The 23,972-nt window shown below is 43.8% G+C and overlaps 1 protein-coding gene across 4 annotated transcripts in view; it reads left to right on the top strand.

Annotated features, from left to right (window-relative positions):
• Positions 1–23,972, top strand: part of IFT122 (intraflagellar transport 122) — a 1,464,758-nt gene that overhangs the window by 706,865 nt on the left and 733,921 nt on the right. For all 4 annotated transcript variants that reach the window (XM_069643447.1, XM_069643448.1, XM_069643450.1 and 1 more), the window contains exon 15: positions 12,655–12,795. In XM_069643447.1, the coding sequence (XP_069499548.1) occupies positions 12,655–12,795 (141 nt within the window). The remainder of the gene's footprint in view (positions 1–12,654; positions 12,796–23,972) is intronic.

Raw genomic sequence — 23,972 nt, 5'->3', positions numbered from 1 at the left:
GGCATAAGTCAATTAACTGTGAGTTCTGTGAATCGACCTCCCCCGTTTTCTTTTGTTTAGGAGCCGGGGGAATTTCGGCGATTGCGTCCAATAGTTCTGCGTCTGAAAGCTCGACTTCCCTCACCAGTTTTCTCTTTGTCTGTCTGGCGAAGAAGTCTTTTAATGCATGACATGTTAAGGGTTTGGCAAGTAGCGTTTTCCCAATCTCGATTTTCTTTGCTGTTTGGCGCTGCTTCCTTTGGTAGTAATTGGAACTTTGTGAAGTCCCAGATTCATAGGGTTTTTTCTGGTGAAGTGCTTTTCGTTTTAGTAAAGCTATAGCAGATTGTCTTTGTGAAGCGTAACGCTCTGTGGGCGGTTCGTTCCCCAAGGTTGAGTTTGGGTCCGCTTCCACGGGTAAAAGGGAAGAAGCCACCATTAAAGGGAGGGTCGAGGGACCTACCGACCTCTCTGTTGTCGGTGGAGTTAACAGTGGGTGTGATGGTAAAGTGGGAGGCGTTTCGGTATCATCTCCTTCATCTAATGTAGTCGTGTAGCCGGAATTTGCATGCCATTCAACTTGAATGGCACTTCCAAAATCGGCACATGACACCAGGTTGTCTTCCAGGTTTCTGGCTTGTAGAGCGTGCGTATGGATGTTGCGCTGTTTGTAGATTTGTTGCAAGGTTGAGTCGGTTAGAGGTTCAGAACTCTGTGCTTCCTCTTGGACCGAAGCGCAAGGGTCAGATCGACGCCACCTTCCGGCGACAACCGGTACCGGTACAGGGACGGTGTGTAGTCAGACGGATTTGTCATCGTCGTTTCGCACTTGTCTATGGAGCCTCCTAGCGAGATCACAACGGGATTTGACTGTAAAGGGGGTCCAGTAACGGCGGGGAGCTGATGGAAGACTTCGTCCCTCAGTAGGTGTGACTCAGTTTGCACGGCGGCTTCTTCCTCTTTGTCGGCCCGGGAGCTTGCTTCACGCAGCGACAGGCTGTCTAGCGACCTTGGCCTAGACGATGGAGAGGAGGAGGAGGAGGAGGAGGAGGAGGAGGAGATGGATTTAGCCTCCCCCTTTGCCTTCCTTACGTTGGAACGAGATCGTAGATTTTCTCTGTCTTTTGTATTGCGTCGGTCAATTCGTTCCAGGCGTGTGTATTGGCTGTGTAGGACGCGACCTAGCGGTGTTATCGGTGTTGTTGATGAATTGAGTAAATTCGAGTTGACTGAAGAGGCCATATCGGCCGAGACGGCCGCGTGCTGCCGTAGATTGCTCGCGGTTCTGGCTAGCCAACTCCGCGTGCCGCTTCGTGTAGGTGCAGGGGTTTTGGTCACTCCTCCCTGGAAGAAAATATGGTGTGTGTGATCAGTGTCTTACCTAGCCTTTTAGCCACCTCCAGCCGCACAGCAGACAACAGCTCGCCCTTTTCACCACTCGGGCTTCTCGCCGCAAGGGTCAAGCTGTTCTGCTTATGTGGCTGAAGCAGAGGGAGTGGCTTCCGAAAGTCACGTGACGCGGGTCACGTGTTGCAGGGGGGATGCCGCTCACTTCAAACTGCTCGCAGCTGAGCTGGGAGTCTTACGCGATTTGGCGGGGGTGTTTTGAAATCGATCCTCCTGCTGTCCACAAGGCAAATGTTTTCCAGTTCTTTACACGAACAAAGTCTTGTACAAAGGTAGCAGCCGCACAGCAGACAACAGCTCGCCCTTTTCACCACTCGGGCTTCTCGCCGCAAGGGTCAAGCTGTTCTGCTTATGAGGCTGAAGCAGAGGGAGTGGCTTCCGAAAGTCACGTGACGCGGGTCACGTGTTGCAGGGGGGATGCCGCTCACTTCAAACTGCTCGCAGCTGAGCTGGGAGTCTTACGCGATTTGGCGGGGGTGTTTTGAAATCGATCCTCCTCCTGTCCACAAGGCAAATGTTTTCCAGTTCTTTACACGAACAAAGTCTTGTACAAAGGTAGCAGCCGCACAGCAGACAACAGCTCGCCCTTTTCACCACTCGGGCTTCTGTTTGTGTTTTTAGTTTGTTTCCGCCTCGAAAGCGCCCTGTGCCATGAAACACTTGTCAGGTGATTTTGTTACAATAAACCAAAACGTGAGCAGCAACTGACCGCTTCACATCTGCTTGGAGTTATTGAATAGAGAAGAGCAAGGACAATGCTGACAATAGAGCGCAAAGCCACAGATTCTGCACATCTATTCTTATAATTCTTCATGGGTTTGAGATGTTCCCGGTCACCGAAAGACTTAGCCTCCTACTAGAGGCCTGCTGATGCTCTTCCCGGTCCTGGGTATTTGTTTAGTGCCCATGGTTAACGCCTCTACAGAGCCCTTTTCTGGACTTGTTAACAAGGGCAATGCAGGGGCCGTTCACCCTACAGCGCGTTGGGACCATTCCAATGGTGAAAGGTGCTGTACAAATCCAAGTGATATCGGCCTAAGCAGTCCCTTGCGTTTTGTAGCTGCACTTTGAAGACTTAGGGGCTCATTAAGATGTGGCCGGTGCAGTAATAACGCGTCAGTATTGACGTATACTGGCACGTTACCGCAACCGTCAACTACGAGTTTGCCGGTGAGATGGTGGAATGACATCCAACTAAATGCTGTAGGTCATTCCACCACCTTAACGGCAAAATCACTGGCATTACAGGCGCCGGTAATAACGGCACCTGTAATACCTGCACACTCCCCCATGGAGTCCAGTCAGACTCCATGAAATGAGGAGTTACACAGTCGACCAGCACTCGTAATCCTGTGGACATACCACCGGAACGAGCGCCAGTTGCCGGTATTCTGGTGGGTTTACCTTCTTGGAAATGGTGCTGCCGTCATCCTCCACGGGCTAAAAAAAAACAAAGGGGCGTTGTTACTTACCAGCCAATAAACGAGTTGGCAAGAATCTGGTCTACATGAGCCAGAAAACATATTCACCGGGGACGGCCTCAGCCTCCCCCCCCCCCCCCCCGGTCCCCCCCATCTGCCCAGGAACCATTACTCCGGATGCGTGGTCACAGGGAAAACGAGGGGTGGGTCGGAAGGTAGTACGGCACCCATAACAGACTGGCTTAGGAGTACAGAGTTTCCCTGACAATGCCATGCCTATGAGAGCACAGAATATGCACTGTGAGAAGGGAAGGCAGCCGACAGTGTACTAATCCTTCCCCATGGAAAGAGCAATGAGAAGTTATGGGATGCTTCATTCTGTGGTGCCCGTATTAGACATGATTCATATTTGTGCCATCTTTGGAGCAAACATGGTAGAAGAGCAGCGTAGCCAATTGAGTGATTTGTCCAGGATTGCTTAGATTGGTCAAGTGTGGAAGGCAGGTTTCCCAGATTGCAATTGTGCAGAACACACACGCTCCCATTGCATCTTTAGTTTTTGCACCAACACGCAATTCCTGGCAACAAGTTGTCTTGTGCACGCAGCTGATTGCATGCAGTTCTTTTAACGGTCACTGGGTGTCAGTGTCACATTAGTTTGCTCTGTGAATGTAACAGAGGGAGAGTTAATGCTTGTCTTGTCACCAGCAGGGCTCTTATTTAAACAAACGAACTCAAGCCAAGCCAGAACCAGGCATTTGACTCTAACCAGCCTCGAGCCTGCTCTGGCTAATTCTCCTCTACCTCACCTTTCAGAGCAAAAACGAGGTCCTGGCTAGCCAACAAGAACTCCACCATAGTCTGACGCACGAATCACTGTACTATGATCCTATGTCTGCCTCTCGACCACTATGTAACCCGGTCAACTGTACTTACTGTTATATTTTGTATGTCTATATTTTGTTGTAACATGCTATAAGTCTCCGGCGCCCAGTTACCTCAGGGTTCGGCGCGCGATATAAAGAAACTAAACTAAATCAACCAATGCATTCTAATTTGTCATTTACCTCCTCTGCCATGGCTGAACGTCTGAAAATGGAGCTTTAGTATTAGTTTTAATAATGCTGAGTTGAATCCACCCAATCGGGGACCAGCATTCTAAGGCAGCTCAAGACCGTTTCATAACATCGCAACAATCTCTGTTTGTACAGTTAGGCTTAAGATCTAGAAAACCCACTGTAACATACATCTTTAGATACATGCAGTGGTTAACATTTTTTAATTGGACTTTAGTTAGGAATATTGTCTGACCATGTAAGTTGATAGTATATATTGTGTTTCTACGTTGGATGACAGTGAACCTTAGAAGGAATTTTGATTTGTTATATAGCGCTACACCGCCCATAGGCCTCAAAGTGCTTGAGACAGACAAATAATCAGAGGATATAAGATCTGAGGAGAAGTCAGGAGGAAGTAGAGCACATGGAGGGCCCTGTACCGCAGCTAGTCGGGTGTTTCATTAAACAAGAGTCTTAACGCCCTCATTAAAATCAGCTTGGGAAGTTACTTGCTGAAGCTCAGGTGTGAATTTGTTCCACAATAATGGCGCCTGATATTCAAACATGGAACCACCAAAGGTTTTTAATTTAAATCTTGGCTGAACCATTTTCGACGGATCACAAGATCTTAGACAGTGACCTGGGACGAGAGAGGTGAGCCGATTTTCCAGGTACTGCAGCGCTTCCCCATTACGGCATTTAAAGGTAATGGAAAGTGCCTTATGCGTGATCTGCTGTTTAACCGGAAGCCAGTGTAGACCATTTAAATGACTAAATACTTATGAAAGTATTAGTTTACAGTTACTACTGTATACCTTTTATTACATCTGAAAATATTTTCATGCTAAAGATTTCTTTCATGATGCTTCATTTGTTTCGTTCACCTTCTCCCTTCAATCATGGAATCCTACAATCAGATTTAAGTTCTTTCATCAACAATCTTTTTGACCATATGGCTTCTTGAACTTGATCTCCCGTGTAGAAAGACTTGTTATAGGAGCCATCTCCTGCCCTTGGAGAATAAGTGAGCTTCATGCTCTTTTGTCGAAAGAAACCTAATTTGTTTTTTTTTATAAAGAGTAAGTTGTTCTTAATATAGTGTCTTTCGTACCAAATGCACGTTCTGAATTGCCCTTACAAACATCAAGGCATTCCTGTTATTCAATGACTTCATACTTGATGCAACAGAGCAAAGCTTGCATAGATGACTTTCTAGAGGCTTGTACCCAGTCTCGGGAGGATAGCTCAGCGGCAACGTGCTCGCCTTGGAAGCAAGATGACCCAGAGCCACACAGGTTCGATCCCCGGGTCCGAGCTTAGAAACCTCTGGGTATTAAGCGTGTTATAAATAACTTATCATATTATATCTCTGAAATCTGTAGGGTAGTCACGTTGGTATTGTACGTACAAAACAACTGAAAAATGCTACCACCAAAGGTTCGAACACCAAAAGTTCGAACCTTTGGTGATAGCATTGCAGGTAAGTAAAAAAATATAAAAATAAAAAGACTGCGGGGGTGGCCGCCGCAACACCCTGCTCACTATACTGTATGGTATAATGAGCGGGGTGTTGCGGGGGACATACCCGCAGCACACCAACGGGGAAAAAAAACGGGGGCTGCAGGGGTTTCCCACGCAACGCCCCGCTCACTATACTTATCAGTATAGTGAGCGGGGGTTGCGGGGGATATCCCTGCCGCCCCCGTAGTATGTACGTGTGTTCGCATGAGAAAGGTGCAAACTTTTGGTAGTTTGCACCTTTCTCATGCGAACTTTCCGGCCGCTTTTTCTTATGGTAATTCTTAATGTCATTAAATGTGCTGCATCTATTCTGGAAAACATGATATCCTGTTTCATTGAGTCACAAACCCATAACTGCCTGCTCACTTGTAGCCTCTGGTCTTTCCCTTCACTGTGCTCACCTTTAGCACTTCTGTCGTTTTCCTTTTGCATTTCTTTGTAGGACTTGTATGTTTGAACTTTACAGTTGCCAGAAATTGTGCCCCATTAGTTTCAGGTCACAACTGCCCCTTTTTTGTATTCCTGGCTATGCCAAATCTTGTTGTCAACCATCTGCTAGGCTCGTAAATGTTTCCAGAAACTTCCCGAATAACCTATGACACGCCAAATCCAACCATAAGTGATTAAATAAGGATGTGTACTCCCTGCTTTTTTGGCACAGACCTTATTCCATGCAAAATGTGTTGCTACTGTTCTTAACAGCAAATGTGGCACCTCTGCGCATGGATTGGTAGAGGATTCTGTGTCTCTGGCAGACGCCTTTCTTGTAGACCAGTAGAACAACTCATCTATGCCTCCCCTGTTCTCTTGGGTGACCTGAGCGTTCCAGCTCAGTTACAACTGCACATTCATTCTGAGTGTTCCACAATGTGAATTCTCCACTTGCTTTTACATCCTTCACCTCAATCTCTCAGTAAGAGGTTGATACTTGGAACGCAAGCATTCCTTCACTTTAATATCCTGGGTGGTAACCTGCAGGTCATTGCTTCTACCATGAGATTCTCTACCAGATACCAGAATATGATTATGCAATTATCATTTTGATCTTAGACTAATTATCAATCCTTGTATCTTTACGACTATTTCAGTTATGTAATTGATAAAACCCGTGACAGATGTAGTGTTTATTTAGAAACATGCAAGTCCTATTTGTCAGCAATTTATGGCTACAGGTTCATGCCTGACTCATCCATTCTCCTTGTCACACAAGGCCATCATGTACCATTTGTAAGGTTTTCTCTGCTTGTTCCCACTGGTGAAAGCTTATACTCCCATATGGGATTTGGCATGTGTTGCTTCAATGCTTGTTCATAACTTATTGGTACAAATGGCTACATCAAAATGAATGGCTCTTTTTCTTTAAGCTATAATCTTGGTTACAAGAGTGGTTTAGCACCAGGGTCGTACTTCATTGTAGCTGTTCAACATTCTCAATCACAAGTTACCCCTACCTTTTTCCTAGTGCTGTCCTTTTGCTATATCTGTGATTAGGAGGGCTTCATATTCTCAGTTTTAGAAGGGAACTAAAGTTCTCCCTTGACAGAACATCTTTACTGAGATGCTTATCTTGGTACCTATCCTAGATCCCTATTCTGGCCACCATATTTGAGATGAATGGTATCTTACATAAAATACTTTTAAAAGGTTGCATGGTTCTCTTTCTCCAGAATGAAATAGAGAACATTTGGCCAGAGTTTGTAAAATGATTCCCAAATGATCAGTGCAACTCAGAAATAATCCACGTCATGCTATTTATATATTGCTCACATTTATATGCGAATTCTGTTTCATTCCATCACACATTGCAGTGGGTTAGTAACTTTGTGACTTTAACGTTTCACAGCCTTGAAGCCGCTCCTTGTCAGTTTCAGTTCGAAACTGACACCGAGTGGCTTCCAGAACGGAGCACAGTTCAGGACGGGGAATTTAACCCCTGACTGTAAGACAAATATAGAATCGAAGCAGAATACAACAACATGGAATTCTTGAAGTACACAAGGCCGTGAAACTTTAACTAGACCTATAACAATAAGGATGTAAATGTCAAGAATACACCAGATCTAACCAATAAAGGGCTAGAAGATTTATTATTTACCAACCACCTTGAAAAAGCCCAACGTGCGAAACCTTTTGCCCATAAGATTTGGTGGCGCACTAAACCAACATTTCAGGATGTTAAAGTTGCAAAGGTACCCATCGCAAATTGTGATGTAATGAAACAGAATTTGCATATAAATGTGAACAATATATAAACCGCATGACATGGATTATGTATGAGTTGCGATGATAATGGGGGAAACCTCTGTCAAACTCGTTACTACAAGGCTCAAGTTGTTAGCCTTCCCCAGTGATAAGCAGCACTTAATACCAATCAGTGGGATGCAAAAGAAGCAGACAAATTACACATATAGTGAGGCGCTGGCAAGCACAGCCTAACAACCACTGAATCTTGCTACATTTTGACCAGAGGCAAAGCTGTATTGATGATTGTTTGTAAACATATGTAATTATCTGTATAGCAGTACGGGTGGGTGGGTGGGGGAGGAGGAGGAGGATGATCGAGAAGGGGATAGGGGGATGGTAAGAGTGAGGGGGTGAGAGAGAGAGAGAGAACCAACGAACCTGCACCATATCAACTAGCCATTCTCTCTGACTGGTGTTTGGGGCTGCATGCAGCTATGCAAGGGACGTGGCATAGTGAACCATTCATGCACCTTTGACACCTATGCACAGTACCTTGCCTGTGTGACTTTGGTCACATAGTCTTTGAATCATTTCCCCTCATTTGCTAGATGGCAGGATACTCACAAGTTGGCAACAGGAAATGTCTCCAGCATTATTAGTACTGAAGTCACTATAAAGGTAATCTCCCTTCCACACGTTTTGAGAACTGGACAAGGAGGGACTCCTGAGCACAGCAAACTCCTGGGGCTCTCTATCACGAGGTCCTGCTGGACCATGAACAACAAACCAACAAAAGTTCCTTCGGTAATCTTTTACATTGGGCGACTAATCTACGCCTCTTGGATCCCCCTCAACCGGGCTCTGATCCTTCTTTCAACAGTGCCTCCCTCAGTTGGGTTCACAACAGCCTTCCTTTCAAAATATCACCATCTGTAATATTTGAGGGTCTCAATGTCTTTTTAAACAATCGCTCACTGTGGACGTTCCTCGGTCGAGTTCACTCTTTTTGACACAAAGTTCACGGGTGTATTATTCTTCACCCTGATTCGCAGGCATCCCTCAGCCCTGTTCACATTTGCCAAATACACAGTACACTTTGCTTTATCACAATGCGGGATTCAGTTCCCTTTTCTTTTGCTCATTTAAAGGTGTCAGAGACTTTCGATTGTACAAGGGGTTTGACTTGACCCTTGTATGTCCACTCTGACGCTTCACGCCGGCTTCTCCTAGGGACTCCTGGTATCTGTAGTTTCAACAAAGGGGACCAGTCAGAGTCCGTCAAATGAGCGCCCATGTGGCGCCTGACCATTCTGAAGCTGGTCCTTCACTGGACATTCGTAAATGCTAAAACACACACAAATTCTGTGTTCACAAGTTCTTTTTTCATACAATGTTGCCGTTTGCAATATTGGGCTCAACACAGTCCGGTTTACTATCAGCTCTCTGCGACTCACCGGCTGTGCTGAACCCGTCAGTGTTTCTTATCTCTGGAGTCAAGGATGGTACCACGGTAGCAAGCCCGTCTCCCTGGCTTGGCTATCAGTGCTGGAGGGCCCCGTGCACCGTTTACATTTGACACACCACACGACAGCTGTAGTTCCCGGTCTTATGAATCCTTTCACTGAGGCTTCGCAGCTCTGGGTTGAAAAGGGTAAGGGCACTTCCCTGCTTGTCGTCCTTCCAGGTCTCGCCTCTTCTTCCTCAGTTTGAACTGCCGTCCTGGAATAGCTGCTTCCTCGTGCGTTTGGCCTTGCTCAAAGTGTGCTCTCATGCTCTGCCTTTTATCCCTGTGGGGAAGGGAAAGGGCCGTCAGGTGTGTGTAGTTATTGTCTGCCTAAGTCTGCCTGACCCTTGTGTTTGGAGATGTCAAGTAAACAGCTCTGGTGTTAGTCCGTTGTCGTTCACGTAAGAGAGTGTTTGTGCTGGAAAAGGGGCGGGGTAGAACTTCTAAATAGGGGTAGGATGTGGAAAAGGTGTTATAAGGAAGGGGGTACCGCGTCTCACCCTTCAGTGTCCCACTTCCACACCCCAAAGACCCCCTCATCCAGGTGATCCTCCCCCACTGTCCACCCCCAGGAACTGGATCCAATAGCGATGGCTGTGTACTGGCCACCTGGATGACAGATCTCCGGGGACTAGCAGGTGAGACACCTTCTGGTGCCTGTTTACTTTTGTCTTTATTATAATGAAAGAATTACAACTTGCCGAACAAAACAAGCTTTTGACCCACCAAGTTAAAACTAAAAGTAAGTGTTTTAATTAGAAATATTGGAATGTTAACATTTTGGGTGTACTAAAAAAGGAAATAAATATAACTATGAAAATAGCCATACAAATATCTGGATAATTTCCTAATAATTTGTCGGATTATACAAAAAATCATATTCTTTTATTTAAAGCGCATAAGCACGAAGGCATCAAGGTGCGGTTTCACCCAGTTACATACGAAAATACATTTAGGAAAATGAGATACATATTACACCCATCTTGGAGTGAACCTGGAGCGGCCTACGCTTCAGTTTGGTCGGGCAGAGATCTTCTCCATCTTCAGGGATTTGGAGACTCCTACAACCTCCCACCCCCTGAGGCTATCACTAAAGATAAGACCTGGTGCGGTGGGATCCAAGCAGCCATGCTCAACAAATTGGACACCCTCCAAACCAAAATTAAAACTACCCAACAATATCTGACTCGTTCATCACTCCCTAATCCGCCACAAACCAATGGACCAACCACCACGTTCTCCTTCAAAGAAGTCCAGGAGCAGGATATCATTAATATCATGAACTCCATCAAACCCACCAACTGCAAAGGGTACATCTGCCCCACGGCCATTACCAAGGACTGTGCCAGTACTCTCTCCCCATTTCTGAGAGCTTTCGTTAACACATCCTTCTCCAACTGACAGATACCTTCCTGCCTCAAAGAAGCCTGGGATCGCCCTCTCTTAAAAACAAAAAAACACCATGACCCCACGTCACCTAACTAATACAGGCCCATAACCACTGTCCCGTTCCTGTTTAAAATACTTGACATAGCAGCCTACGTACAAGTGCAACAATTCATTGAGGAGAACAGACTCCTTGTGCTGCGCCAATCTGAGTTTCGCCCGGGGCACGGCACAGAAACAGCCCTACTTCATCTGAAAACCAAATGCATGAAGCAAGGGATTCTGTTAAACCTGCTCTACTTCTACTCTTAGACCTTTCTACAGCATTTGATCTTGTTGATCACAATGTCCTCTGCCACCACCTGAAATCGACAGCCAACTTCTCACCCAACGCCACCGCCTGGGTCACATCCTTCTTGCAAAGTAGGACCATGCAAGTTTTCTCTGACCTAGCCACTGCCTCCCTTACCATCATCTCATGCAGAGTGCCAGAAGGTTCCCGCATTTCGCCCACCCTCTACAACATATTCACTAGACCCCTCTTTCACATCTTGGACTCATTAGGTATCTCCTACACCAACTACGCGGATGATATTCAAGCCCTCCTTCCACTAACGGGTGACTATGAATCCAACTCCAGAGCCCTCAACGCCATATACACAACCATCCAAACTTGGATGGCCGTGAACGGGCTATGCCTCAACAGTGACAAGACTCCTGATTGTGTCCACTGAAACCCTAAAGAAAGTCAATAACCGATTCAGCCATTTCACTATTGACAACATTGAAATCTCAGTCTTCGAAACAGTGAAAATTCTCAGAGTATACTTAGACTCAAACCTCTCTATGACTAGACAAGTTAATGCCATCACTCCCGCCTCGAGAGGATAGGTCAGGGGCAATGTGCTCGCCTTGGAAGCAAGATGACACAGAGCAACACAGGTTCGATCCCCGGGTCCACGCTTCGAAACCTCTGGGTATTAAGCACGTTATAAATAACCTATCATATTGCTTCTGCCGCAGCATACCAGGCCAAACTACTAAATGCAGCCAGACCATTCTTATCCAAGGACAATTGCCTTACCATTGCTAGAGCCATAACAGGGTCAAGACTCGACTACGGCAATGCCCTTTTTTTGGGCACATCAGTTAACAATATGGAGAAGCTGCAGATGATCCAAAACTGTGCTCTCTGTGCAGCTATAGGCATCCCCAAAAGGGAACATATAACTGCTGCCAGGAAACAGGCTCATTGGCTTCCCATCAAAGAGCGCGTCCTCTTTAAAATCCTTGCTCTAACTCACAATGTGTCTCAGCGCGTAAGATCGGGGGGAGTCAGTTCCAGTGTTTGGCTGCTAGAGCTGGAAAGCTTGAGCCTCCTCCTTTGATCAGTTTAAATTTAGGTGGAGCGCACCATCTCAATACAAGATAACCTTGGGCTTACCCCATATGAAAAATAAAGACGACTGGTAATAAGTCCAGGTACATTATATCAAGTATGCCATGTAAACCAATAACTATGTACTATCTTTAAAAACTTAAATGCTTAGCATATACATTTTGTTTTTGTTTATTTTTCTGAATAGTCCCTGAAGATGGTCACCACTGATCGAAATGCATTGGACATGGACATTATTTGCCATAGGCCTATCTTTGAATTATTTTAAGAATAAAAACAATTTGTTGTAAAACCTCATGCATCATTGGATGAATCTTCATTGACCTATAAATCAGGACTATTACAACAACATTCAATGAACCATGTGGATTTCTACACAGGTCCTTCCAGTTGTCTGGGATACCTTACCCAGACCAATATCCTGTTAACAATTTTCTATCACCCCACAGTGCGAATGGGGAGAGATCTGGCGACAGGACCAAATAATGGAACTACAATCATAGAAGCTGATGGTACATTTCAGACATAGACAAGCTGTGCCCGCTCAACCCCACTCTACCTATTGAAACTTGTCGCATTGAAGCACAAGGCTTATTGGGAGCGGGGAGGCTCGAAGGCAAAATACAATGCTATGCATTATGCTTTTTATGTAGTTAATAGTTGAACATAATGATTTATGATTGCCCTCCAATCACCAAGGTTTTATTCCAGGCACTTGAACCATTAATACAAACAATTTGACATGTTCTCATCTTTTCTCTTTTTTTTGCGCCCTATCTGAATGGACCTCTTCAGTCTGCCCCCATGTACCAGTACTTGGAGCGGAAGATGTTCCGAGAAGCCTATCAGATCGCTTGCCTGGGGGTCACAGACACAGATTGGAAGGAGCTTGCAATGGAGGCTTTGGAAGGGCTGGATTTTGAAACTGCAAAGAAGGTATGTTGCTGAGCTCCCGCCTCAGGTTCCTGCTCAGACTGACACACTATGCATGTTGCTACTTTTCGTAACAATACATTTACTTATTGCACCTTTGTAATGCAAATAAATTAGCATGGTATTCCTGTTTTGTCCTCTGTATTCCCATTTTGTTATATATCGGTACTCGCTTTTCCCCTCTGCGGAGCTGCCTTTTTGTCAGCTGAAATTATTTAAAGTAAAGCGATATCCTATTGAATTGACAGGAACGTCTGGGGAAATCATCGTTATTTTTCTGATTGCTACTTTTCCCAATAAATGTATCGCCTGTAGAATTGTCAGCTGCTTTCTTGGAACACAAACATTTCTTGTAGGGTCCCCGGAGCACAGGTACCCCATGGTATATCCGCAACGTTTGGCATCTGGACTCAGGAATATATGTATATATATCGGTTCTCTGGATCTGTGATTACTTAGACGCAATTATAAAACTAAGTAAATCCATTAGACCTTTTCGTGATGTGCAAATGACCTTCAGCTTTTGGGGGTAGACGCGTCGGCTTTCTACCCCCAAAAGCTCCCATACTTTGTCTGCCAATCCCTAGCTCTGTTAGGGAATGTATCTGCGTGGCTAATGTTCAATGTGTGAGGCAGACAAATTCACATATGCTCAGTTAGGCTTCAGGATCACACAGCGTGCCATTAAGCAGAGCGGTTCCAGCCAAATATCTCACCTCGGAAAGCACTTCACATCTGGTCACACGGATATCTAAATCCTAATAGCCGTAATGATAAACTGCCATTCATGTGGATATGGTTAAGAGGAACTGGGAACCACGAATTCTGAGACCACCTGACCCCAAATCTGGGAAAGAACCCCTATGCTACTGTGTTCATCTTCGGACAACCCATTACAGATTCTTTTTATGCATATGCATGACCTTGACCAAATTTACAGGCTATATCCCTCGTATTCAGTGCTGGGAAATCGTGGCGCATCAGAATCAATGTTTCAAATTGGGTTTTCATGGCCATTATACAGATTTTCTAGAATGAGGTTCTTTACCAGGTGAAAGGGTGACACAGACTTGATTACTATAGACCCAGTTGTGGTGCTTCTGGGTGCAGTGGAGGACGACGAGACTTACCCGCTTCGGTTGGGTAACTTTGTGTGCCAAATTCTGTCAGCAGCATGTGCCTTGATAGCACACTGATGGAAACAAGCTGAACCCCTCGTATCGGCATAGTTGGCGAAAGTTCTGGCGACAGTCCTGGACAAACGCACATATTCAATATAGTTTAACACATTTGTAGCTATTTGGTTACCTCTAATTGATTTCATTCACATCAGTCAGGATTAGGTTGACAGGCCAGAATCACAGAATCAGTCAGAGTTTTATGTGAAATGTTTGAAAAATAAATATATATATATAAAAAAAAGAATCAGAGTTTACTCACTTTTCTAGTCCGTGCACGTGCATCACATATGTCCCTGAGTGCAAGATATTGTCAAAAAAGCTTGCGACTGTCTGGCGTGCTGTTCTCTATTTTCTTGTTAAAGCATTTTAAAGACAGTGACGTTCAGGTGAATTTATAACCTTGACCAGAAATTCTCGCCATGGAATATCCTTGCTTTCATCATATGATATTGCATTTATAACGAGCCTATACACAAGTGTTTCAAGGCGCGAATCATAGATTGTTACAATTTGCTGATGTGCTATTCTTGTCTTATTTATTCGTTAAACAGTGGTTGCACTGTTAATACGTGCTTGCCTTACACTTTCAGGAACTGGTCATATGTCTTCCATTCTTGTAATTACCAGTACAATAGGAGAAATTGTTAAGCTTGGCTACAATATTATGAATGCAATGCAATTTCATTTTAAACACAAAAAGATTTTTAAAAATAAACATATATATTGATTGAGTGTTCCTGTGACTTAAGGCGGGTGGGGGCGTTCGAAGTCATGATAGAAAAAACCCTATAATCCTTTGTCAAAGAGTGGGCCTCTGGAGCCTGTTGTGCAGGCATTGTATAATCGAGTTCACACAGACTGACAAGTGGCTACAGTGAGCAAGGACTGGAATTGATGAAGTGTGTCTCCCTTTCCTCCTGTCGCAAATCTGTTCATTTGTTAGAGATTTTGTAGAGTCCTTCTACAGATCCAGCAGTATCAAAGAGTTTGCTTTCAAAGCACAGACCATCCAATGTTAATGCATGTTACCTGTTTATCCGCGGCTAAACTCGAGGGGAAGATCAAACGGTTGCCTTTAACCTCTTCCACGAAAACGGCACCACTAAACAAGAAGGGCTGTTCTTCAGGCACTAGCTAAAAAAGGCTGCTCTTTATGTTACAGCTGTTTCTTAGGTTAAGCTGCTCAGTAATCTGCTATTTTACATTTGCATAGCAGTTTAGAGCTGTATAACAGAAGGATGGATACCTTTAGTGAGCACTTGTTGAGTGGCTGAGCTATAAGGAACTCATTAGAAGTGAAATATGGGAAGACTGGCGATTGTGACTGCCCCATTACAAGATGTACCTGTGCCCGGGTGTCCTCTAAGCAATTCATAGACTATCCCCAGACCATCAGTACTCATCCCTCCGGTACAACCACCAACACATTCAAGAAGAGGAGACAATGCTTCCCAATGATGCAGTATAGACTGTTACTCTAGATTCTTTCTGGTCTAGAAAAACCAAGCCTGCAACGATCATCATCTGAAGTCATTTTTTAGTAAGGTCAAATTCAGATTTGTAGCATAGGCTGAAACTTTAGATGCCAAGGCTATATGGTGTCCATTGACCTCTAGCAGGTTGACTAGCCTCTCACAATTCATTGGTACACAGAAACATGTGCTATGTGCTAATTGCATAATATTTCTAATGTAAAGGTCTCCTGTTGGTGGTGATTTTGTGTTAGGGAGAATTCTCTGTTAAGGCTAATTTCCCAAACCTAGTGAGTCCCCCAGCAGCTTTGCTGGATTTTTGAGGTTTATTTTTTTCTCCTGCTAAGAGTGAGACTCTTTTTCTCCCACTCTTAGACATGATTTGAGATATCCTTTGACTTTGGAATGTGTTTTATGGGCTATGGGGTCTTTTACTCTGAAAGGGGCCCGTAGGGGACCCTGACGTCTATGGAAACAAGGCGAGTCACCACACACGATAGAGACGCCAGACACAAGGTTGTATTCCCAAAGCTAGGGTTTTATTGCAAAGCAAAAGTCTCAGTTGGCCAACTCGGTCTCATGCCCCGCGATGTGTATCTCTAGACCTCGAGGGACGCAAGAGAGTGAATTACGTACATCAGTTACATATATACAAAATGCATATCAAACAATCAGCTATTACATGTTTAACACCCCCCTTTATTGGGTTACTTTGAATTTGGTGTGATGGTGGACATCTCTGACCATTATGACACCTTCAAACATCTACTCTAGTAACGATTTGCAATTTGTGAGTGCAAAGGCATCTTTCGGTTATTGAATAGAACACAGCGCTTCTGTTCTTGGAAGCGAACTACATGCGGGGGGGGGGGGATTGCATTCCGGACCTTGCTATCTATCAGGTGCTATTTGCGTCCTGGGAGCCGACATGCTCTAGCGGGCTCAGCAAAGGGGAGCCATAAGAAAAGCAGAATTCAAGCCTTTAGCGGTATTATTCTAACATATTCTACCATATAACGGGACTGGCTGGCAGCTGCGAAATTATTAAATTCCCTGCAGCTCTGCTTTAAGGCTACATTTGGGAGGGAGCCGGGCATTCTTCCTGGCGCTGCCTACGTTTGTGTTTCAGCGAACTCATGTTATCCTCACGGCCCTGCGGCCTTGTCCTTTTCACATACAGACAACAATGTTTCACAGTCGAGCAGTGTAAGCGGAAAATATACTGCGAAGCAATAGGAACAGAAAGCAATGAGCAATGGTTAGAAAACAAAATGGCGATTCTTGTTACATCAAAATGGCCGTTCATTGGCAAACTCGTAAACCTATATTTTGTCATATCGTGCATGAGACGGTTGGCCCACGGCCACCAAAATGCGTTTGCGGTTTCAAAGTAGAGGTATCCGTATTTCTAGACTGACAACTCCATAGGGCTTCATGTGTTTTTGGTATGTGTGTTACACAGCACCCTCCGTGCCGTAACACAGCGGTGTCATAGTGACCCCCAAACATAGACTCCGTACCCTGGGACTGACTACTGTCTCCCAGGGCATGTAAAGTCACCGTTGGCTTTACTAGTCCTAAATTGTGAACAGAACCAGTACAAACCATCATATTGTGGGCGTACTGGTAGGGGAAATTCGATTGCCCCTGGGTCTGTTGTTCGAGGGGGCACTGTCCAGTCCCCCCTGAGCGAGTTTTGGCTGGTGGCAGTGGATACTACTTTTTATATCCAACCGCAAATATATTTCTATGGGATTTTCCCATTGTTCGAGGCTAATACTTTTTAACATAGCCTCAAACATACCGCCGGTTTATTTATTTAATATTAATTCACCGGTTGGTATTTTTTTGCCAGAACTCGGTTCCAAAATGGCGTTTGTGTTCGCTTCTGTGACTCCAACCCAAGTCGAGCCCTTTGTTCCACTTTTTGGCGGGCTTCTCCACAGAAGCCTTCAAAAGTGGTGCCACTCTGGGTACCACAGGGAGTGTGGGAGGGGGTTTAGGCACCCTGGACTGAGTTGCCTCGGCAACTCAAGTCGCACTCTTGTGTGATTGGCCCAATGGTGAGTCGCCCGGCTCACCACTTAGCATGTTTGAGTGACAGCTAGGACTGATGAATGGGGGTTTTCTGCATACAAGCAGGGCTTTGGGGACTGGGACTTCAGACGTCGCCACAGGACCAAAGAATCCGAAGAGGGAGAAGCTGAGCCGACCTGCAACGACGACACCACCGGTGGAGCCCTGCTGAACCGACTCACCACTTCTTCCAACGACAGAGGAGATCTTCATCCCGAAGAGTCTTCTTCCTTTGACTGGTGGGGATAACCAGTTTGCCCGCCTTTTACCCTTTCCGGATCAATCCGTGGCCGCCTTGCCTGTGCCAAGCACCCCGGCAAACGGAATACCACGTTTTTTCACTACAGCGAATAAAAGGGTAGTTCCTTTTTACTGGAGAACTCCGCAGCTGGTTTCTTCCCTGGCAGTGCAACGACCTTCAGCTTTCGTCCACGTCGAGATCATCTCTTCCTCTGGACGACGCCGCGACTTGCACCCGCTGCCAGGAACAACTGTCCCCGCTGGAGGATCCTCTCCACTTTTAAGGTACTGTGTCCGCTTGGCCTCCCTCGCAACGGTCTGTGTGGGGTGTCTCCTAAATCCTCAACTTACCACTTGGGTTGGCCCAAGGCTGGCTAACTGACTTTTCTGAGCTGAACTGATTCCTTTTTAAACTCTCTGCAAGACTTTCCAAGCCTTTTAAACTGTGTGATCTTGGACGCATTGGTGTTCTACTCTCTCCAAGAGGGAGCCTGGCCTCTGAACATTTTGCTCACAAGTAGACTTTGACTTTCCTGCCTTGCTGAGTGCTTCTGAAGTATTGTGTTGTGTGCTGTTCCTAATTTCTGCCTTTTCCCTCCCTTTTTCTTAAACTTATTGGAGAGCCATCTTTAATTCAGCGCTCACCTCTGTCTGGAAATAAGTGGTGTTAACTAAGACTTGTCTAATAAGGAATAAGGGATAAATATATAATAATAGTGACTGTGTTTTTGAATTTACTTACAATAATAGTGCTAGAGTATTTCTAAGTGTGTCTTTAAATAAATAATTATATACTTGATACCAAAGCTCTGGTCAGTGTTTGCTTGTGCTACTGTATTTTGGTACCTATCTTGTATACTCTATATACTGTCTAACTCTTCTTGAGAGAAGTCTGGCTGCTCAGCCACATCTACCAGGTAAATCTGGGTGGTACAGACTCCTACCAATTGGGTTTACTGCCAACACCTGTAGTCTTAAGCCTTTTGCAGTGGTCCCTAACGGAACTGCACAGGTTTCTGCCTAACATTCTGTTTGTACAGAAGGGATACCTCTAGGATTACTCTTGCCTAGACCAGTGACATATAAAGGGCAGCTAACTCATACTCTCCTCACACTTGTGATGCTTTAACCGGAACTAGGATGTACTCTCAAATTACAAAAATATTTTCTGATTGCTTCCAAAAATCACTTATTTGTTATGGCAGTGCTTGAAATGCAGCCAGATGGGCCTTTCTGGCATTAGGTGTGGTAGGTAATCAAGAAAATGGTTGCTCATTTTCAAATAGGAACTTTTATCCAAGCAATTGTCTTTTTTTTTCCTCTGTTTGGTCTTGTGGTTCTGCAAATTTCTTTTTTTCCCTCCATTTCCTCACACCCAAAGTTCCAAACTCTTCAGGGGCAGAGCAGTGTGCCTCAGTCTTTCTTTACGGCCCTACAGCTCTTTCCGGATCCCATAATACAAATTGTCTTTTATTCCCCGTCATTCCCAGTGTAGTCAGCGCCATGGATCCCACCTGTATATGCTATTGAAAATGAACCTTTGTCTGACTCCATTTAACCTTTCCCTTTTCTTTGTTATGTCAGAAGACAAATCTGTAAATATTTGAATACTTTCAACCTTGTACTCCAAAACAATGTTTGATTTCGTTGCCATTGGAAATATGCCCCTTATGTGAATTACCTTACACATGAGGGTATACGTACCCCAAACCCTTGCTCACTTTGTTTCCACTTCCTTGGCTAGTCGCAAGTACTACATGTAGCGATTTCTAACCATGTTTTCAAGGTACTTAGTCCTAGTAGTTGTGGACTCTATTTGTGTTAACTGATGCATTGTGTTCAGCATCCATCATTGGTTTGCTATGTCTGTGGTGTTTTTCAACCACCTTCGATTTGCCTTCAAAGTTGCAGGACTTTTTTTCTGCTTTGTGACTTTCAACAATTTTAGAAAATTTGACTCCATGTCTCAATATAGAGATCCACTGTTTCCAGCACTCATCATTGTATGTGTAAAGAGTCAAGAGATGGACCAGTGTTGTGGGTTCTGTTTGGGTTTTCATTTAACAAATGTATCTGAGTTTTCTTCTTCTGTTAGTTTCTACTTAGCTTTCTAGAAAATGAATATTTTACTCAGTAGAGCCCCCTTAACTTGTCTACTGCCTTCACTAGGTTTATGATATTGACCTTTAATATAATATCCTGTACTCTATTTTCATTGTCACTGTGGGGATATGTGGCCGAGCGCCGATGTAGAAGGTTGCCTAATCCGTGGGCTCCCGCTCCGCTTGCTTTATAGCCTTATTTCTTTAATTATAGATGCACAACTTACCTTAAACAGGGCTGTATAACTATTTATTACTTCCCAGGTGGTCCGTGGCGCTCTTCCAAGTCGCGGAGCCGATTCACTTCATCTTTAGCAAGGACTTCCGTGGGCAAGGCCTGTGATGGCGGCATCCCGTAATTCAAGTATCCGGCGTCTCCTGTCAGCTGTTCGGGACGGATGCTGTGCCGGCAGCGCTGACTCATCGGTAGCACGTTCCATTCATAACATGTTTTTTTTTTTTTTATTAAATTTAAACAAAGCCTTTCAATGCATTTGCATCAAGTAATTATCATATATAAGTATCCTGGAAGCTTCTTTTGGACATTTTAAGAGTTGAGGTTTGAAATAAATGTAATTTCTGCATTTTACTCACTGGAAGGCCTCTACCTATCTAATTGCTGAAAGATATCATAAATAACATACAGTTAACCTTTAGCAATAAATGTCCATTATTTGATATTGAGAACTGGACATAGTGACCCGCCTTTAAATGCACTAGGGGTATGAGGGGCTAGCACAAGTCAGTGCGGCACAACCTATACAACTGGAACTTTTCGAGGCCCGTATACCTCATTTCTATGGCTTTTTGCAGTACTCCATTCGCAGTGTGTTATGGCATCTAAAAAGGACGAAATTAAATATATACTCACATCTCCTTCTAACACTCTCAAAAGGTGGAAAAGTGAATCACCACCACCTAAAGCAGAATCTCCAGACCCAGTCATGCAAGCTGTTCTTAGTGAAATTAGAGCTTTGAAACGATTTATGGAAGCCACGAACACTAAACTATAGCAGCTTGATGATAAATGGTCTTCTTTCGAATCAAGAATCACTGAGGTTGAGAGACGTGTTAGTGATGCAGAGGATGTTACCTGCAGTGTACATATGCTTGAAAGTTCTGTCAAACATCTGCAAAAACAAACCGAAAACCTTGAAAATCGTAACAGAAGGAACAATCTTCGTATTGTCAGCCTTTTGGAAGGCTGTGAAGGAGACAACACAATCTTGTTCCTAAATACAATGCTTACCAAGCTCCTGGATCTACCAACGTCGGTTCAACTTAACATTCAAAGACCTCATCGGATAGGACCAGCCAACCCCATGCAGTCTTCTAATAACGCTCCCAGAACTCTTATTTTCGCATCACTGGATTACACACATGTAATACTTATAATGGAAAAAGTGAAACCATCAAAGCAACTCTTATGGAATGGTAGAATGCTACCGTAGCCAGGAGCAAAGAATTACTTGCCTTTAGACCAGCCTTAAAACAACTAAATGCCAGATATGGTATTCTGCACCCAGCCATTCTTAGTCACCCTAAATGGTCATACTTCCACCTTTCAAAACCCAATGGACTTAAGACACTTTCATAAAAAGGATGACATGGACACATCAAGACCACCTACCCGAATTTCAAATACATAATGTTATAAATGGTTGTAATATATTATTTTTATTACTCTGCCAGAGTGGGATGTGAGGAAGGCTATCTCTTCTGTGGCCGTCCAACTCCCCCTTTTTATTTTTCTCTTCTTCAACATGGATTGGCGTGCTGTTTCCGGTTAGCCACAATCTTCTTTAGGGTAATTTTTCTTACACAGTTGCATATCATATATATCCATGTTGATTTCGTTTGTCTCCCCATATCCCTCATGTGTCTTTCCCTTTTTGTATTTCCCTTGTGCGCAGATTCACCAATTCTCATTTATAGATGGTTTCCTAATAGTGATTCTAGGTATTAATGTGATGGCTGTTATTATGACAATAACAATATGTTTAAGGTCCTGATACTGCTATATATGTTTTACTTTGTTCAAAGAGATGACCTTTAATCTAACTTCATGGAACGCCAAAGGGTTGCACAACACCATTAAGAGGCAGAAAATACTTTCACACCAAAACAGAACTAAACCGTCAATAGCTTGTATCCAAGAAACCCACCTCTCACAAGAAGAAGCTGCCAAACTTAAACGCCACTTGGTAGGCCAAGTCTTCTCAAGAGCAGCAAATGGGAAGATAAATGGAGTTATTACTCTCATAAATAAGAGGTTTAAGTGTAAAGTAATAGCTAATGAATGTGATGACATAGACAGATGGGTGCTTGTTAAATTACTTATTGAATCTATTGAATATACCATCCTGTACATATATGGACCAACATCGCCAGATCCCCACTTCTGGACACAATTTAAGAATAATATTCTCCGTTCTAATGCGAACAATTTAATTATCTGTGGTGATTGTAATGAGATTGTTGATCTATTCCTTGATAGGAAATCTAATGTTCGTTTTGAAAACACCAAATCTCGCTCACAATTAGCTAACTTTATATGAGAATTTGGTCTTATTGATACCAGGCGCATAACTCACCCCTCGGATTTGCAATATAAGTTCTTATTCTTGTGCGAATCTCTTAAAATACAAAGCGAAAATATATCAATTCTCTAATAAATCTAGTAAGTCGCTTGTCTCATACCTTAAACTTAAAAAAGAAAAAGCCAGAATTGCTGTAATCAAAGATCAAGCTGGAAACAGGACCTTTTCAGATGAAGAAATTATTAAAGTCTATTCCAAATTTTATCAGAAACTATACACATCGGAGGCTCCTCCTAATGACACTTACATTAAGGAATTTCTTCAACATATACCTCACACCACATATCCACAGATTGATCCGCAGATGCTTAGTGCTCCTATATCTCCCGATGAAATTGGTAAAGCTATCTAAGATCTCATAAACGGTAAAGCCTCAGGACCTGATGGTTTTCCCATTGAATTTTTTGCTCACTTTAAGCAACTCTTAGTACCCAAACTTAATGAGCTCCTCTCACTTTATTCTGGATAACAAGGCACAAGGTTCTTTTTTGGAGGCTATGCTTAGTTTTTGCCGAAACCTAACAAAGACCCCGAACTACCTCAGAGCTAAAGACCTATATCCCTTATCAACACAGATTGTAAGATTTTTGCAAAAATTCTAGCAAACGGACTCCTTCCCTTGTTACCTAAATTAGTCAAACATGATTAAGTGGGATATATTCAGGGTAGACTTTCTTCTTCAAACATTAGACTCTTCCTAAATATTTTAGACAACATCCATGGTTCCAAGCATCCTTACGCTGCGGTCTCCCTCGATGCAGAAAAAGCGTTTGATCTGGTAAAGTGGAATTATATGTTTTGAAGCCCTCAAATGTAATGGTTTTGATTTCTCTTTATCTCCTTATTAAGAATACTTTACTCATATCCCAAAACTGCTATTTTTATTAATGGGCAAATGTCTCCATACTTCCCCTTAGTTAGAGGCACACGCCAAGGTTGTCCGCTTTCCCCACTCCCTTTCATCTTAGCCTTAGAGCCCTTTTTAGAAGGAATTAGACAAAATAACAACATAATGGGAATAAAGTGTGGCAATGTGCAGATTAAAACAGTGGCATATGCTGATGACATATTGTTGCTAAGGAAGCCAGACACCTCTTTACCACATCTTTTGCACATCATCTCGCAATTCTCCGTAGCAGCAGGATATAAATTGAATACGGACAAGTCGTAAATCCTACCTCCCAATGTACATTGTACTGTACATCATATCCAAACATTAGGTATGAAATGGTGTCCTAATGGTCTAAAATACCTCGGCATCCATATCTCCAACTCTATCAAGGATATCATCAAACATAATACTATATCCCTATTATCAAGTATCAAGTACCTCACTAACTCCTGGTCTCCTCTGTACCTGTCCTGGTGGGGCAGATTGGAATCTATTAAAATGATAATCTCCTATTATTATGTATTTTTTGTACATGCCCGGAAGCTACTACGGTCCAAACCAGGAGAGAAGTTAGGATTGTCAAAGACTGTCGACAAGGGGCCACTTTCCCCCGGGAT

The sequence above is a fragment of the Ambystoma mexicanum genome, chromosome 2p, assembly GCF_040938575.1.
Source record: "Ambystoma mexicanum isolate Mex_15411 chromosome 2p, UKY_AmexF1_1, whole genome shotgun sequence".
In the NCBI taxonomy this organism is placed as follows: Eukaryota; Metazoa; Chordata; class Amphibia; order Caudata; family Ambystomatidae; genus Ambystoma; species Ambystoma mexicanum.
Note: the sequence above shows the minus strand (reverse complement) of the source record. Positions and strands in the feature narration are given on the sequence as shown.